The following is an 18,678-nucleotide window of genomic DNA, read 5'->3' as shown; positions in this document are numbered from 1 at the left end:
GGATGTGCTACTAACTGGAGAAGGCTCCAGTGGCACTGCCTACTGGAGATGTTTTGGCCCCTTGCTGCTGGCGGAGCCTCCATGAAAGCACAAACACTGGAAGTCTTTCCTTCTCGGCAAGTTCCGCTTCGTAAATCTCTCCCTCTTTGCAATAGGGGAGAAGTTCCAAGTCCCAGGGCTTTGCGGACTGGACAAACAGTGGAGTTGCTCATTCTGTGAACTAGAACCATTCACTTTATCTTGCCAAGCCACTGTTTTCTCACCTGTAAAATGAGACTAGTGATGCTAACCTGCCATCCATGATTAAATGACAAGGTGGGAGAAAAGTGCTAGCTTGGTGACTGTCTGACAGAAGTTCTTAGTAGGTGGCAGCTCTGGGCTTGCATTCTGTTAGGGCTGCCCTCAGACAGACAGTCTGGCCTCTGGAGAATCCTGCTTGCTGTCTGTGTGTGGGGAGTGAGCAGTGGGCCTGAGTGAGAGGGGCTCCAGGGAGCAATGGGTTGTGAAATGGACTGGCTCAGCTTCCTCACAGGCTGGACATCCTGCACACCCCTTCATGGAGCCAATATTATTAAGTTTACATATCTTGTTCTTCTTGTGCTATCTAGCATCTCTCTACTACCGTGTAATTAGCCAATGTGCCTTAAAGCCAACCTGTCGGAGATGATGGCCACTAGCCTCGTGTAGCTAAATTTAAATGAACTACTAATAAAAGTAAATCAAATGGAAAATTAGCTCCTCTGTCACACTAATTACATTTCTAGCACTTCATAGCCACAAGCTATTGTATTGGACACTGAGATATAGAACATTTCCACCACTGCAGCAAGTCTCCTGGTCCTTCCAAGTCACTCAGAAAATTGTTCTGAACTCTAACAAAGGAAGCACAGTTGTGAATGCCTGCTTAGTGTTTACATTGGGTAAAGTTAGTTAAGGTGAATAAGATTTACCCTTCAATTCCCCATTTCGATGTCTCTGATGTCCAGGTCTTGTCTCTGTTTGGTCCTCTGTTCGTAGACCTGGCAGTGACAGGGTCTCTGGAACAGCAGTTATGGGTTTTATGGAGGGGCGGCTACTCACTAGGTGAGTGTTTCAGAATCCTGGTGGGGAGGGTAATAAAGAAAACCTCCTAGGTCCTTCTGATTTCCCTGAGCCTCACCTCCTCCACTGAAGAATCACTGAGATCCACTGAGACCCCTCACAGGGTGGAGTTCTAGAGTCAGAAGGTCTGGGTTCAAATCCCAGTTTGGCTGCTCAGTAGCTGGGTGACCTTTGGTGTGCCCTTAGCCTTTGTGAGCCTCTTCTCAGCTCTAATGACACTCCTGAGCCAATGCAGGGATGCTAATACAGGGCCTGAATGCACAGCAGGAGCTCACTAAGGTCATTGTCTTATACTGAAAAAAGCCTGGGGTTTGCATTCAAATGGGCTTTGTTTCAAGTCCTGGTCTGCCCATTCACAGCCTTGAACACATCAACTCAGCTTCCTCACCAGTAAGAAGTAATAGAAATAGGACATACCTCCTGGACTTATGAGGATTAAATACAAACACTATATGTAAAAGGCCTCATGCTGGGCACGTAGTGGTTATGTCTTCCTGACATACAACATAGGATCAGCTTATTATTAATAATGCAAAATATTCACACCTTGACTGTCAAGGTGAACAACAGGGTATCTATGAAGCTCATATGATTGTAAAGGGCATAACACATAGTAGGTGCCCATAAAAGTTCCTTCCTTTACTTACATTTGCAGCCTCTGTGAAATAGACTTGAGTCAACCAAACTGTTGGGGCCACGTAGAAGCCTGTCTTCAAGTGGAGAGGTACAAAGACAAACAGAAATGATCTATGTACACAGCAGCTTTGGGGAAACTGATAGGAACTCTGCAGAACTCTGATGTATTTTATATACATCACATGCAGCTTGTGATGCTCTGTTTTAAAAAATTCAGGGCTTGGGCTGAAGCTTTGCTTTCCAATGTAGTACTGTTGAGTTTATGGACTAGTCCCTGGAAAATGAGACTCAGTTCTGCAACAGTCCACTGGGTGCCACTTTGTAGGAACTCAGCGAATGAACACGAAGATGCTGACCTATGGGAGGGTGCTGTCAGTTAAAAGGATACACAGTTTTGAATTCATGTAAGAATTAGGCAAATATGCATCCAAAATTCTGTAAAATTATTATCTTACTTTTTCTGCAGTTGTGAACTGGGAGTGTCAAAAGTCATGAGTAAGAGGGAAAACCAAAGTTACATTTACTGAGTGCCTGCTCTGTGCCAGCTCTATGCTGATTGTCTCACTAAAGTCTCCCAACAGGTGAGGGCAGAGATATTAGCTCCATTTTACTGGTGAAGAAAGAGAGAAGAGATCCTTGTTTGGGGGCCAAAAAGAGCAGAATTCAGGGAGTATATCAATTTATATAGAAAAAAACACTGCATCCTAATTTTCACTAACTTATAATGGAAATAGCTTCTTCTTTGATTAGGAATGCAGGCCCATGACAGAGTGGTATTAGCAGTTCCTCAGTTTGTCACCAAGAGTCCCAGAGATTTGCATATCCCCTTATAGTCTTTGTAGTTATTTTGAAGTAGCATTTTGGTTAGTATGACAGCTCTGAAATTATCATGGCCATTAGACTTGGCACTAGGAGTGGCATAACACATTTTTACTCAACGCATTGATAAAACAAAGGACATATATTACTTCATCACAAATTTGTTTTAAAAATTTATACTGGTTTCAATATATTTGGCTTTCTTTGTAATCCCATGTATTTAATGTAAAGCATTTAAAAACAGCATACTGAGATGTGGTCTATAGATTTCACAATACTGCCAACTGGGGTCAGAGTGCAAAGGTTGAAAATTGCTAAAGTAGAGGTTCAGAGATGTCCAAATATTGTCTAATTTGATGAAGTTAAGATTTGAGTCCAGGTCTGGGTAACTTACTACAGAAGCTGCAGGTCTTTTTCCAGGACCAAAGGGGAATGGAGAGGAGGATGTATTGTGAGAGGGCTCTGACTCTGGCCAAGCTCAGATGATCAACAGAGCGAAGGCCCAGGTGAGGGGTGGCTTGAGATGGATTTTACCACCATTTAAATGACATAAGTATTGGAGGTATAACCTCACAATGGAATATGACATACCAATGGGAATAAGTGGGCTATTACTACACATAATGACTTGAATTGATCTCACAAACATAATGTTAAGTCAAAGAAAGCATGCAATGTAGTTAGATAAAGCCAAAGAACTGTAAAGCTAATGTATGTGGACAGGAATGAAAACAATGGCTATCTATGGAATGTGGGGATTAACTGTAAGGGGGCACAATGAACTTTTCTGGGGTGATGGAATGTTCTGGTTCTTGACTGGATGGCAGTTACTCAGGTGTTTATATTTATCAAAAATTCAAATGATACACTTAAGTTCTGCGCATTTCATTGTATATACATAATACCTCAATTAGAAATAACAATGATAAAAACTGCTACTTCTATTTTACTGATGGACAAATGAAGAAAGAAACTAAATAAAGAAGGACTCTATTGTCCAATCCTCTTGCTATAATGGGAAGCTGGAAGGGAGGTAGGTACATGTGACCAGCCTAGTAATTTCTGTGTGAGAAACTTCTTGCTTAAATCCCTTCAAATGTCTATTCACCTCAGTTAGAATCAAATCAAGCCCCTACATTGTCCCACAGGTAGAATGAATAAATTAATTGTGTTATAGTCACACAAAGGAACACTATTCAACAATGAGAATAAATGAACTGCAAGTACACACTAAACACACTTAAATCTCATAACATAATTCTGAGCAAAACAATCTAGATGTGAAGGAAAACACACACATGATTCCATTTATATTAAGTATAAAATAGCAAAAATAACTCTAACTCTATGGAGTTAGAAGAATAGTGGTTACCCTTGGGGAGATTATGTTTGAAGGGAATACGCGGCCTTCTGGGATATTGATTATGTTATTTACTAATCTGGGAGCTGGTTACACTGGATAGTTTTTGCAATTAAAAATAATGGAATAAGCCACCGAAACATTTAACACACCTACAAGCAGGAGTTCTGAGTTATAAATTGTGTTCTGTGTAAGTGGTACTCCCCCACCCCAAGTTGCACAATTCTATAGCTCGGCCCAGAAGCTGGTTGTTCCTGAATCAAATCCAGCCCATCTCCCTGACACGGAGAGGGAATCTGATATTGACCCCTATGTCACAGCACCATCTCTGGGGCATTTCCACATGCAGCAGAAGAACCCCTGCCCCCACTTACTCAGGGTCCTGCACTGAGCCTCCCACACAGTGGAATCTTTCGGGCACGGTTTTCCAGTCTTTAGCCATTTTCACCATGGCACCTGCGTCAAGGACCCCGTACCCAAATAGGTGATTAAACTCCAGGCCGACCCCATTCCGCCGCCACTGATGAACCTCATCATGAAGCTGGTTTCGTTTCGAGGTGAGCACAGTCAGATGCTGCATGTCTCTCCACGTTAGATCCAGGCTGCAGACCGGAGGCAGAGAGAGATGCAAACAAGGTTAAAAGGGAGGGGGAGAGAGGAAGAAAGATACAATGACTAAGGTAGGGGAAAAACCCCTTGTAAGATTTGGAACATGTATGGAACCCCCAAGTCAAGGGAGAATTTCCACGCTATTTAAAACCATTATACACACACACACACACACACATATATATATTTATAAATTTATATTTTTATAAATATAAAAACTTGTCTTTTTTACTGAAATTTATTTCAAATGTCATTCTAATACACACACACTGGAATGGCTAAAATGAAAAGACTGACAATACTAAGTATTGGGAAAGATATAGAGTAACTGGAACTCATGTAGTTTGTTGATAGGAGTATAATCATTGCAACCACTTTGGAAAAACTATTTGGCCGTGTCTTTGAATGTTGTCCATATACTTAAGCTATGGTCCAGAAGTTCCTAGGTATGTATTCCACAAAACCCTGTGTATATATTCATCAGAAACATGTACTAGAATGTTCAAAGGTCCAAACTGTGAAGCCCTCAAATGCCTATCCAGAGGAAAATGAATAAATCAGTTGAGGTGTATTTATAGAATGGGGAATACTATAAAGCAGTAAGAATGAATGAAGTATTGCTACTATGAATAATATGGATGAATCTTACAAATAGAATGTTGACCTATGGAAGGCAGACACTGAAGAGAATATATTATATTATTCCACTTGTTTAAAGTATCAAAACAGGCAAAACTAATTTGTGTTGTTAGAGGTCATGTTAATGGTTAGTGTTGGTGGGGGAGGGGACACAAAGGCCTTCTGTGTGCTGGCAGTGCTCTGTTTCTTGATCTGGCTGTTGGCTACATGCGTGTGTTTTATTTGTAAAAATGAGGCTGTCACTCTTCAAGGGCAAAGATAATATCTTCTGCACATTTTTACTATCAGTGTCCTGGGCACAGGGCAGCCATTGGTATGCCATTCAGAAACTAAACAAGTCTACCTGCAAATGCCATTGTTTTTGGAAATTAGTGTCTAGTGCTACTCAGTGTCTGTGTTTTTCAAACTGCAAATCATGACCCATCTACAGGCGAGGAAATCAACTTATTGCACGTTACCTATCGGGGATGCACATAAAAACCTTCTGGTGGGGGCGTTTAAAATTCCACTGCTTAGGCCATAACTCAGACCAATTAAATCAGACTTTGCAGGAGTAGGACCCAGGTATTAAAAACTGTTAACACTTCCCAGTTCATTCCCATAGATAGCTAAAGTTGAGAACCAGAGATTTAATAGATGGGACTATCATTGAAAAATGAATGACATGGAAAAGAAGAACAGCATACATTTCATATAATATGGAAAGCTATTTTTCATGGAACTTTTAGTGTGTGTGTGTGTGTGTGTGTGTGTGTGTGCTGGGTTGTAATGCAAAATGTATTTGTTACTGAATGTCATGGTCAAAAAAGTTGAAAAATCCATATTCTCTTCAGAATTCAAAGGACTAGCGTTGGTGGTATAGTGGTGAGCATAGCTGTCTTCCAGAATTCAAAGGACTAGAAACAACATAACTCATTCGATAAAATTTTAACATATGCAGTGTTCATTGGTTTGAAGCTTTGAATCAGAGCCCAAAAATGCTTTTTTTCTTTTTATTGTATCTGTATGAGATAATGGATATTAACTAAACATATTGTGTTAATCATTTCACAATATATCTAAGTCAAACCATCATGCTGTACACCTTAACACATATAATGCTGTATGTCAATTATATCTTGATAAAACAGAAAAAGTAAATAAAAATAGAGATGTCATGAAAGGGGAGCTAGAATGCCAAGGGAGCCAACAGTGGAGCCTCTGTTATTCCACCAAGGGGGTCTCAGACTGTGATCCTCAAGCCCCCTGTGTAAGAACAATGTGGGGGGTACTGACAAATGAAGATTCTGGGCCTCAACCCCAGCTCTTCTGAATCAGCCTCTTGGAGCTTGTGAGCCTTTGAATTTGCACTTAAGATGACACTATGATTCTTCTGTGCATGGATATGTGAGAACATTGGTCTAAGATGGCAATTCTCAACTTTGGCTGCAAGTGAATCAAACATTAAAAAAATAATGATGTCAGACAGAACCAAGAGATGTTGATTTTGTGGGCTTGTCCAATATGCAGTCAAAAGCTTAAGCAAAGCTGGTCCAGGGAAGTGGTTCCTAACTTCCTGGGCAGGACTGGGATGTTTCTTAAAATTTCAGCTTTCCAGGCATGATCCTGGAGGTTCTGAGTTGTGGACCTGACCTGGGCTTGGATATCTGTTTTTAACAAGTATGTCAGGGCTTCCAGTTATCAGGAAATTCGAGAAACGCAAGGATCTCTTAGGAAGTGGCATTTTAAGCCGAGATCAAGGGGACAAGCAAGAGTGACTGAGTGAAAAGACAGGGAAGGGGAGGGTTCTAGGGGAGAGAAGATTCTGGAAGATATAGAGGCAGGAGAAAGCAAGCATTGTGCAGGTGATTAGTATAATAAAACAGAGGAATACAGAAGCCTGAGTACAACAGGGAGGGAGAATCAGAAATTGTAAGCGCGAGAGGTGACAGGGTGTTCACCCACATTAGAACACTGGTACTTTCTCTTGGTGACAGCCAGTAAAGGCAGAGGGAGATGTGATCTGATTTTTATAAACAATTCCAGGGAGAATGGACTTCAGAAGTGTGGGACTAGAAAGCAGGACCATACTAGTCAGAGGCTGCTGCAGGAATCTGGCCAGGTATGACCATAAGGAACATAGCTGGGAGCTGTCACAAGGCCATGCATGAGTAAGTCCTAGGTGAATTATCAATAAAAACTGTTATGTTTGCACAGCTGGAACATCATGGTTCCAATCATTCATAGGACCTGTGATATTCCAGAGATAAATAAATGCTAGTAGATTGGTCCTAGGCCACTCAGAGTGGGCCAGCTTGCTCTGGTTTAGAGTAAGCACCCACAGAGATCAAAGTGGAACCCAGGGTTTTTAGAGGAGACAGAGGATGGTTACGTATTCATTTGGTGTGGCCAGGGCTCCAAAGAAAGAGGTCACTCAGGACACTGTGGAGAAAATCTTGGACAGATGTGGCAGAAGTCTTGAGCAAGGAGAGTGTGGGACTCTTGGAAAAGCCAGTCCAAAGCCCAGGAAGAGACTGGCCTTGTGTGGCTGAAATAAGAATCTTGTACCAGGGAGACTCAGGAAGGGCTATTTCTTAAACCACCTAAAGCCAGTCCTGGCAAGTGAATTAAATGCTTAAGATTGTTCACCTGTGTATAATCAGCAGACCTGCATCTCCTGCAGAGCCCTGAGCTCACCAAAATTTATAATTGGTTTACCAACTTCCTGCTAAGAAGAACAAAGTACAAAATAATGACTTTTTTTTTGAGTTCTCTGTTTGTGAGGATCACCCCTCACTGCTATATTTCAGAGTTCTATTTATGGTATTAAATTCTTCTGGATCTAGTTTTCCTCCTAATGGTCAAGGCAGCAAAGGGAATTCGGGAGAGAACATGTATCTTTAGAGGACTTGCAAACTGAAATGTTTTAAAGAGGTTGCAGTATTGAGGTTGGAGAAATGACTTCTGCTAACATCTGGTAAATCCTAGAAGCTAACAGAACTTTAATTCCTCTAGTTTTTGGGTATGATCTTTATCTGAACAGAGTAAGGTGTGTGAACCTGAGCAAGTAGCTTCGTTCCTCTGGGCTGCATTCTCTTTGTGCAGACCCTTCTCATTTGCAGTAGTAAAGATCTGTTTTCTTTCAGCGTTAAGATTCAGAGTCTACTCTTTGAACTCTGACAGGATTATAAACCAATTTCAAAGGTGTAGATTATTTCCAGTCTGAGAAAAATAATGCATTTGTAAGTCAAGCTGGTGTTTTTCCACAGTCTCTATTTGTCTAACTACTATGAACTGTGAGAAAAAAAAATCTAGTTTACTTGTTGCCCTGGTATAGCTGTGATGTGCCAAACCTCATTTTGAAGAAATTGAAACCTGATTTTGTGCATAGCTTTTGAGGAAGAGTCAATTCATTCACTTTGGCCTATTGCCCTGGGCAGAATGAGTGGTGAGACCTTAAGCCCAGACGGTGGCTCTTTCAAATCCCATAGTTGGGCCAAGGGAAGACCCTGGGGTTGGAGCCCAGGATCCCTAGGGTTTAAATCTCAGGTTTGCTATTTTTCAACCTGGTGAATTTAGATGTTACTTTAACAATCCAAAGGCTCAGGATTCCCATGTATAAAATGGGGATAAAGGCATTAGAGGTTTGCTATAGGGTGTAAATGTAGATCATTGTGTGAAAAGTAGCTAGCATGGTGCTGAACACTTAATAAAGAATTCATTATTGTTATTATTATTAATAAAATCTATCTCATATACCGAGCATTAATGTAATTGAAAAGAGAATGGACCACTATGTCCTAGAAAAGTATTGGTCACAATATTTAAAAGTAAATGAAAGTTTTTCAGCTTTAAGGCATATTCAACACTCAAATAAACACATATCCAATTAATAAATTCACTTTCCTATAGGCATAATTTTTTTGAAGCAATCCTACAATATTTCAGGAAGTCATAGGAGAACTATTGATGATCTTTCTATTTTTCAGATAAGACAACAGAGATCCATAGGAGGTGATTGTCCACTTAGTTGCTGGAAGGCACTAGAATTCTATCATATCTATCCTCCTTCTTTATTAAGAAAACCTCAATTTTATTCAGAACAGCAATGTTAATCAGCCACAAAACTATATTTCCTAGCCTTCCTTGCTCTCTAGGGTGGTCATGTGATAGTTCTGGCCAATGAGAAATAAGCAGAAGCCACTTAGTGGAGCTTTTTGGAAAAACCTTAAAACGAGGCTAACTCAGCTGGTGGATTTCTTTTTTCCTTTGCTCTCCTCCCTTTTCTGCCTGAAATGTAGACTCTATGAATGGAGTTCTAGCAGCATCTAGAGAGCATAAAGGTGGAAGGGGAGAAATCTAAAAAGAGCTGGATTCACTGATTCCCAGTAGACCCCATGCTTATCCTGAATTCGTTATCTTTCACATGACAGAAAAATAAACTCTTTTCAGTTTATCATTGTTATTTGAATTTCATGTTTTCAATCTTGATCTAATACCAGTATCTAATCAGAGGTTGAATCTAGATATTTGCATGCTGCACAACAGCATCCTGATTCATAGGTTTATACAGCCATTGCCTTACTGGGTGCCACACACCAGTCCACAGATCAGCAATAGGATGGCTGCTGATGTAGACCCTGGAGTGGGGTTGAAAAGACAGATTCTTGGGACATTTACCCCTAGGGATTTGTATTCAGTGACTCTTGGTGGACAGTAGGGAATCTATCATTTTCAAAACTCCCCCTAATGCTCAACTTCACTAGTTATCAGGGAAATGCAAATTAAAACTACAGTGCAATTCTTCGGCACTCATAAGCATGGCAAAGTGTAGAAGACTGACAATACCCAATGTCACAGGGATGTGGAACAACTCTAACTTCATACACTGCTGGAGGAAGTGTCAGGGGGTACATCCATTTTGGAAAACTACTTGGCGGTATCTATTAGAGCTGCACATACGTATTCCTCCAACTCAGTATTTTGATTCCTTAGTTAACACCCAAAAGAAATGTGTCCATAGATTCACTAAAAGACATGTACAAGAATGTTCATAGCAATATTACTCATAATAGCCCTAACATTGAAAAAACCCAGGTATCTATAATGGAGTAATATTCCACAATAAGTATGAATGATCTATAACAACACACAATAGTGTGAAATCTCTCAGACTTTCAGAGTAAAAGAGCACAAACTGGCACTTAGGTAACAGTCTGCTTCTTGATTTGGGTGCTGTTACTTGGATCTTTTAACCTTGTAAGAAGTCATTGAGCTATACTTAATATTTGTACACTTTTCTCAGCATTTATTATACTTTGATAACGAGTTTACATGTAAAAATCCATCCCCTGGAAGGTCAGTTTTGGAAACATTGTTCTATGATAATCGGATGCTGAGCTAGAGGTCCCCCAAAATGGAGAAAACCCTCACAGCTATCCCTTGGGGGATAGGGGAACCAGAGCCATTGAGAGTCACTTTGCATATCTGAAGAACTTGGCCAGTGTTTTAGTAAACCTAAAAGCTGTGCCTGTAGCTAATGACTTGGCTGTGACTCTAACCTGTGATGTAGCTGGAGGTAGTGCCCTGGTTGCTGCACCTGTGTGAACAGCTTGGAGGTGGTTCCTACATTACAGGGCCACACTTGCCTATACTAACAATGGCAGTTGAGAAAGGCAGAAGAGACCAGACTACTGCCACGTGTAACCCATTGTGGGTGGGGTCAGAAATAGGGTTATGGGGGAAGATCTCTGCTACAGTTTAAACCCAGGCGCAGGGGCAGTCAGTCTCTCTTTCAGCCATGCTATCCTGGCCATGCAGTTTGAAAGGATGCAGACAGACCCCCCACCATGAGGATGCGGTTTTGGATTAAGAGCAGGAGCCTACCCGATCACTGAAGCCTGGGAGAAGCTGGAATGTTAAGATGGGAATCTGCCTAGCTAAGATACAGATTTCTATTTCTTTTCCTGAGAGACAGTAGCTCTGACTGGCCTGGTTTGTCAAGGGGAGGCAGGACTGTGTGTTTGTGGATGTTTTTGTTTCTAAGGGGCATGGGATTTAATGGCAGAATTCCATCACTATTCTAAACCTGTATAACTTTTGAATAAATAGTTCCTTTCCTTTTCATAAGACTCTGGCATTGGGAGTCACGGTTCTTATTGGCAGCAGGCAACAGAACCCAGAAGTCCTGTTATACTGGTCCAATATGTGGGCCACATTACTAAGGATGGTTCTTTTGAGCCCAAAATATGCCTCTTTATGACATCTGCCCCTCAAACCTAGTTGAGACCTGTAGGACAACACAGAAAGCCCCAGGTCATGGAAAGAAACCCAAATATTCAAAGGTGGCAGTTACCAACCTCCACCCCAACATCCACTAAAGAAATTCTTTGAAATTTGGTCACACTGGGAAATGTGAACAAAATTCCTTTTTACTCAGGAAGCTATTTTCAAGTATTTGGCAGAGAAGTACTTGATAAGACTGAAAAACAGTGGTGACTGGGCAGGACAGAGGAAGGGTTTCCTTCTCTCCCTGGAGTCATGGGGGTGGTTGTTCTCCCTCTTTCAAAGTCCTGATAGGCATACATTGGGACAGGATAATTTGCTTACTGCATTCACATTGCTTTGTAAAAGTTTTGTTTTATTGTGCCTCTGGGAGGGAAAGAGGCCTCAACTGCTGTCACATGTGTCACCAACGACTCCCACTTGCCTTGTCTCATGATAGAGAAGAGCTGTAGGAACTGTTCCTGGAGAGTCTTTTTCTTGTCATCCCTCTGGGCTCTCTCTTGGGGCTGTTTCATGCTGACTAGTGGTTTTAACTGTGGACTACTGGAGCCCCTCTGCCCACAGATGCAGAAAGCCAGAGGTGCCTGGAGTTTACACTCCTAGCCATGATTCTCAGCCAAGGTCTGGTCCGCACAAGAACATGGCATCACAGCCCACTTGCCTTGAGGGAGAAGAAACTCTGAGGCATAAAAACTTATACTCCAGAGCTCCCCATGGGATCAGCCTGAGGCTAGAACTTCTGAAACCGCATACTTGCGTGGTATTTCCCCATCCCTAACCTGCTTCTTCTATTTCCTTCTGGTCTCTTCTGGGAGTCCTTCCTTAAGAAATCACTTGCAGGAAACTCATCTCAGAGTATTTTTACAACTCAGGTGGTTGGTATTCTGAGGGATTTTAGGACTGGCTCCCCTGATGGTCTTGAAACACCTTCTGCCAGCTATCCTTCTTCTCTGCTTCATGACAATAGAGAGATTTAAATTCATGGCCATTGCTCTAAACCAAAGTGTGCCTAAGTAGTGTCTGCACTCTGCTCTGTAAGGATATCTACAAGTGTGTGCTCAAGAAAACTGGTGCAGAGCCCATGAATCTGTCTAGAGACCCAGTGGCCTTGCTCTATCACTTTGATGTATTCAGGTTGTCCCTTTGCATGTGTATAAGCCCAGGCAAGTGGATTTTTGCTTGCCAAAATCCAAGGAGAATTTGAGTCAAGTTCTGTCCTTTTAGATTTAAAAGGAAACCAGAAACGCCCTCTTGCTTTTGGAGCACTACCACTCCCTGTTTTCTGCCAGACTAAGTGGCAGGCAGTTTCATTTTGTCTGCTCCCATCCAGAGTGAGCAAAGCCAGTGCAGGCTCCAGGGCCCAGCAAGCTCTAAGATTAAGAGTTCATCTTCAGGAATGCACGTAATCTGTGACTAAGTTTTGGTCTCTGCACTTACTAGGAACTCTTTGACCAGTGTCCATCTCTTGATGTCCTAAAATTTCCAAATGACTTTTGTTGAAAGAATTGAAGTTTGGCTTGGTCCAAAGAGAGGAGTCACTGCCAATTTGGGGCCTTTTCTGTGCAAGGAGGATGATTATGCCTTTTTTTGCTTGAAGGCAGAGGGTTGGAATAGATAGTCTTTCAAAGCCCCTTCCTATTCTAGGAAGTAATTCTTGCCTCTTTTACAAATCAAAAAATGCATATATGGAGAGAGACAAGAAGGGCTGCCTGGAGACTGATGCTCAAAGATCCAGTTGCCTAGCAACAGCTGAGGGGCCTGGGGTGGGGACTCAACTCTTCTTCCCCAAGAGTTTGAATCCAACTTCTCACAAATTGCTGGTGCTGAATTCTCACACAAATCCCTATATGGTGGGCATTTGCACTCATACTGAGTGCATGGTGCCTGAAGTCCATATGTTCATTGCTCAAACACAGGGCTAGCCTCTGGCTTGCACTAAGAGAATATTGAGTAGCAGGTAAGCAAGTGCCTCAGCTGATATTTATATCCAAGGTGTGCCTAGCGGTAGTGATATGTGGCCTCTCTGTGGGATGGTGTGAACAGAGAGGATGGTATCCTCTTACTTGTAGCTTGAAAAGTTTTCCAGTAAAGCCGATTTCTTGGTCTATACTGTGTGACTTTGACTACCTTGTCTCAGTGTTAAAAAGTGAATTCACCTTATAAGTTAACAAATCTTGAGTGGGAGCACCCTGTTTGACACGTTCTGAAATACCTTGGTAGACACCCAACTTGGCAATGTTTTCTTTTTTCATTTAGCTGATTGTATTACTGGAGTAAAATAGCCAAAGGATTATCCAAAGGATAAAGAGAGGTTCTTATAATGAAAAAATATCTACATATTCCTATTTGGACCTGAGTAAGTGACTGATACGTGTGGTTCGGTGTTGTCGTCATGTACTCTCCTAGTGATGTACTCTCCCAAGGGCTATTGCATCAACATTTCTTTCCCCTTCAGGAAGGAAAGGCGCTCCCAAAGAAGGAGAAATAAATAGGTTCAGCTAAAGCTTGCCTAAAAGGACAGGCCATTAAAAAGAAAGTATTTCTTTACATCTAAGATTCATACAGAGATTCTGAGACATGTTGAGTCAAGATAACTGATATGTGAGTGACCCCTCTACAACTCTTTTTAATGGGGGAGAACTTCTTAATGATCAACCAAGTTTTAAAAAACTTTCACAAAGAGCCCTGGCTAGTGTAACTCAGTGGATTGAGTGCTGGCCTGCGAATCACAGGGTCACCAGTTTGATTCCCAGTCAGGGCGCATGCCTGGGATGTGGGCCAGGTTTCTGCTGTGGGAGGTGCCTGAGAGGCAACCACACATTAATGTTTCTCTTTCTCCTTCAGTTCCCCTATGTCTAAAAATAAAAATAAATAAAATCTTTAAAAATTTTTCACAAAGAGAAAAACCTCATTTTCAATGTTTGTGAGAGCCAGGTTTTCCTTAAAATTATGTGTGAGCCACAGGACTTCTCCTTTCTCTGTTTGTCTGTATGATCCTCAAGTTGACTTATTATAGTTTTGTGGTGTGTGTGTGAGACTTAAGGCCCATGTTTCATTTATAAACACCCACCAGAGCTCATTGACCCTGATTGTATACAATTTCTTGCACCTATTTTTGCCTCCATGGACACCTGGTGTTGGGTGGAGAGACACATTAGTCGACCCTTTAGAGCTGGCTCTCAGCCCCGAGCTGGAAACATACTTAGCCTCTAAAGCCAGAGCAAACACTCCAGCTGCCTCTGGAGCTGCTGCAGATGTCCCAGAATGCCTCAGAGTACAGTTGCCATACAAATCTGTGGTTGCCTGAAAAGGAAGATATTGAGTGATGAGTCACAGTATTTTGAACCCTAAAACAATATGAACCAGAGGATTATCTATTTCTTTTACTTAAATTCTGCCTTGTTCTGAAGAATATTAAGATGAAGGTAAGGAAAAACTTAGCACCCATACATATATTTTACCATACATTTTATCTGTATTTCCTAGCAGCCCATGCAAAAAGGGACACACAGTCAGTTACATTATAGTGCCCACAAGATAAAAGCAAGCCAATTGTTCAGAGAAACATATCTGTAGCTATTCCAGAGACTAGAGAGACATTTATTTCTGGATCCTAAAATGAGACACAACAGGTGGAGAGTCACAAGTCAGAATCACCAGGATAGTCAATAGATGGTGGGTTTTCTTGCAATGGGATTAGCTTTCAAAAAGCCCAAGGGCTATTGCAACAAAATTTCTTTTCCCTTCAGGAAGGCAAGGCACTCCCCAAAGGGGAAGAATAAGTGGGCTCAACTAAAGCTTGCCTAAATGGACAGGCCATTAAAAAGAAAGTGTCTCTTTCCATCTAAAATTCATAAAGAGATTCTGAGATATGTTGAGGCAAGATAACCCACATGTAAGTGACCCCCTCCACAACTTTTCTTAAGGAGGGAGATCTTCTTAATGATCAAGAACTTTCACAAAAAGAAAAACCTCACTTTCAATGTTTGTAAGAGCCAGGTTTTCATTAAAATCATGTATGAGCCACAGGAATTCTTCCTCTGTTTGTAGGATCCTCAAGTGGGCCTATTATTTTGAGGAACAAAGTATCAAGGAGGTTTAAAGGCATATTGTGTGGAAAAATGACAATATTCAGGTGGAACTCAAGGCCCTTCCCCATCTCTAGTAAAAAGAGAGTCATAGATAATGTTGAGGACAAACTGACTCTATTGGGAGGCCTTTGGGGTGGGGAGTAGAGCTTCTGGGGGATGAGAGAAGGACTACAAACAAAACAGGATTGGGTCCTCCCTCACTTGTCCCTTTCTGCCATATTCTTCTCCCTTTTGGCCTATATCTCCCATAGGATAGGAGAAGCTGAAACCTACTTCACTCAGAAGGAGTTGGCACACTCTCTGTCATCCCCCAAAACTAGGTGGGAGCCCAGGAGGGCTCATGGAGGGAGCCAGGCCAAGGTCTGTGCCTCCTGTAGGTAAAGGCATCTCCTGGCTCACATGAGAGCCTGGCCAGCTCGCCAAGGTGGAGCCCAGGTGGGAACTTGGAATAGAAGCACTGGCTGGTAATGATTGTGTTCTAAGTTGTCTTCCTCCCCTGGGAAGCCCCAGCTGAGGTTGTCAGAATGTAACTAACTCAGTAGGACTATTGAACCACCTACTAAATTCTTGGCTTGGAGGTCTGAGGAAAGGCTAATTTGTTAGTAAAATACCCAGAGAGAGGAAGAGATCCAAAAATGTTCATTACGCTCAACAGATATATATATATATATATATATATATATATATATATATATATATATATATATATATATTTAAGGGCTTGGAAAATTCGGCATTATACCTAGTTACCTAGAAAGGAAGAGCTACTCAGAAAAGTGCAAGAAATAGCCCTCGCTGGTGTGGCTCATTGGATTAAGTGCCAGGCTGCAAACCAAAAGGTCACTGGCTTGATTCCCAGTCAGGGGACATGCCTGGGTTGCAGGCCAGGGCCCCTGTAGGGGGCGCACTAGAGGCAACCACACATTAATGCTTTCTGCCTCTCTTTCTCCCCGCCTTCCCCCTGCCTAAAAATAAATTAAATGAAATCTTTAAGAAAAAGAAAGAAAAGTTCAATAAATAATGTAAGTCTGTGATTCTTAATCTTTTTGTTTTCTAAATCACTGACCCACTTTAAACTATGATGAGAACCACGATGCTTTCCCTGAGAAAATACACATGTGTGCTCAATTTTGGGAAGTTTATAGACCCAGTAAGGACCATACATGGATGCTATTTTGTAATTACTGTAATATGTGGATGTTTTTTTGCCCAAATAGGGTGGTGATGTGGTGACCCCCTTCTTTATATTAGTTCTCCTTATTCATGACCTGCTGGGGCAACGTTTTGATAGACTAGACTACCATTATTTGTAAATCAAAACAATGAACAAGAAAGACCATTTGTGGAAAATGAGCTGAAAGGGGATCATCTCATCCTTGCTTTCAACTTGCACACCTTCTGACTTACGTATGGCAGAAAACATTAATGTGTGGTTGCCTCTAGAGCGTCTACCTCAACAATAAAGCATTATCAGGCCTGAAAGAGATGTGCTGACTTTTTAGGGAAGTGGGTAGCTCCCTTTCCTTCCATGATGTCTCAGTGTCCTTGAATGACATCACAGTGCCAGTGCATTCCACAGCCTCAGAGAGGGCCAGTGGCTACACTCACCACTCCGGCCTCAGGATTTCTCTTTCTTCCATTGCTAAAGGTGGAGGCCAAGGTGGAGGAGCAGCTCTCATCGTACAAGGCTGTCCTGCCGTCGTTGATGGCCGAGTTGATGGAGATGGTCCACATGCTCGAGGCATAGCCATCACAATTGCAGTCGTCGTAGCTGCCGCCATCCCCAGAGGCCCACACATAGATGCTGCCTTTGCCGCCTCGGCCCTGTGGGAGGACAGAGGAGATACTAACTCCCGCACTTGCGGGTACTGGGGGCTGCAAGAGGGTCCTGCCAGGGGTTGGGGGTCCTGGCCCAGGACTAACTGGACTTGGGCTTTGTGAACAGTTCAATGAAATGACTGGATTCTATTCAAGTCTGCCCATGAGAACCACTATCATCTAGTAGGGCACAATGAGTATTTCTTTTTTTTCCAGGAAGGATTCAGTATATAAAGTCATCCAAATTTACAATTTAAGCTGGGGATAAGGTGATGAGAAAAACTGGAAGAATCTCTGTAACATTTACAAATGAACTACTTTTAAAAAGTCAAAGTATATGGAAAGGAAAATGAAAAAAATCCCCATAGGTATAATCATTATCTAATTCTTGTGTATCCTTTCAGACATTTTTCAGCAAAAAATGTTAAGTATGTTTATACTTATCTAGATAATAAGAAAAATATTTATCTTTTATCTTATATAGTCACATATCTTTTGCATAAAACTTTATGTATATGTAGACATTGTAAATATGAAATACATATTTTATGCCAAAACATATATTACAAACATACATATATATGCACATATGCATATACATATACATACATATACAGGGTGGGACAAAAGTACATTTACAGTTGTTCATATGGAAAATAATAGAATAATTATAACTCTGGCTGGTGTGGCTCAGTGGATTGAGCGCTGGCCTGCGAACCAAAGTGTCGCCGGTTCGATTCCCAGTCAGGGCACATGCCTGGGTTGCAGGTCAGGTCCTCAGTAGGGGTCATGCAAGAGGCAACCACACATTGATGTTTCTCTCCCTTTCTTTCTCCCTCCCTTCCCCTCTTTCTAAAAATAAATAAATAAAATCTTTTAAAGAAAAAAGAAAATGATACAATAATTAATAAATAATACAAGTATAAACTTTCATGTACTCACAAGTGTAAACATACTTTTGCTCTACCTTGTATATGTATGTGTACAAAATATGTAGATATATGTACATATATGTATATGCATATATACATGTAATATGTGCCTATATACATGTATATAATTTTTACTCAATTGGATCATACTAGAATTCTTTTAAACATGATATTATATGATATTTTACTTATGCAGGAGAACACCAACTATAGAGAAAAAGTCTAATATGATCAAGTAAAGCAGAGCAAAAATAACTTTAAACACATAATGATATGCACAATGTTATTACCATATGCTAATTATAAATGCCAAGCTTAGTCATAAATACCTATAGTTAGCCTTGTTTTTCTGGTTTGAGTAGAACTTTTTTTTTTTCCCGTTCCCTGTCTTCTAGGAGTATTTTCTCCA

The 18,678-nt window shown here is 41.3% G+C and overlaps 1 protein-coding gene across 2 annotated transcripts in view; it reads right to left on the bottom strand.

Moving 5' to 3' along the window:
• The window catches only part of PCSK2 (proprotein convertase subtilisin/kexin type 2), a 294,059-nt gene that overhangs the window by 9,782 nt on the left and 265,599 nt on the right, over positions 1-18,678 (bottom strand). For both annotated transcript variants that reach the window (XM_024559813.4, XM_053927192.2), the window contains 3 exons: positions 17,128-17,343; positions 14,631-14,731; positions 4,291-4,518 (listed from right to left, as the gene is read on the bottom strand). In XM_024559813.4, coding sequence (XP_024415581.2) covers positions 4,291-4,518; positions 14,631-14,731; positions 17,128-17,343 — 545 coding nt within the window. The remainder of the gene's footprint in view (positions 1-4,290; positions 4,519-14,630; positions 14,732-17,127; positions 17,344-18,678) is intronic.

Source organism: Desmodus rotundus, chromosome 6, assembly GCF_022682495.2.
Source record: "Desmodus rotundus isolate HL8 chromosome 6, HLdesRot8A.1, whole genome shotgun sequence".
NCBI classification, from domain to species: Eukaryota; Metazoa; Chordata; class Mammalia; order Chiroptera; family Phyllostomidae; genus Desmodus; species Desmodus rotundus.
Note: the sequence above shows the minus strand (reverse complement) of the source record. Positions and strands in the feature narration are given on the sequence as shown.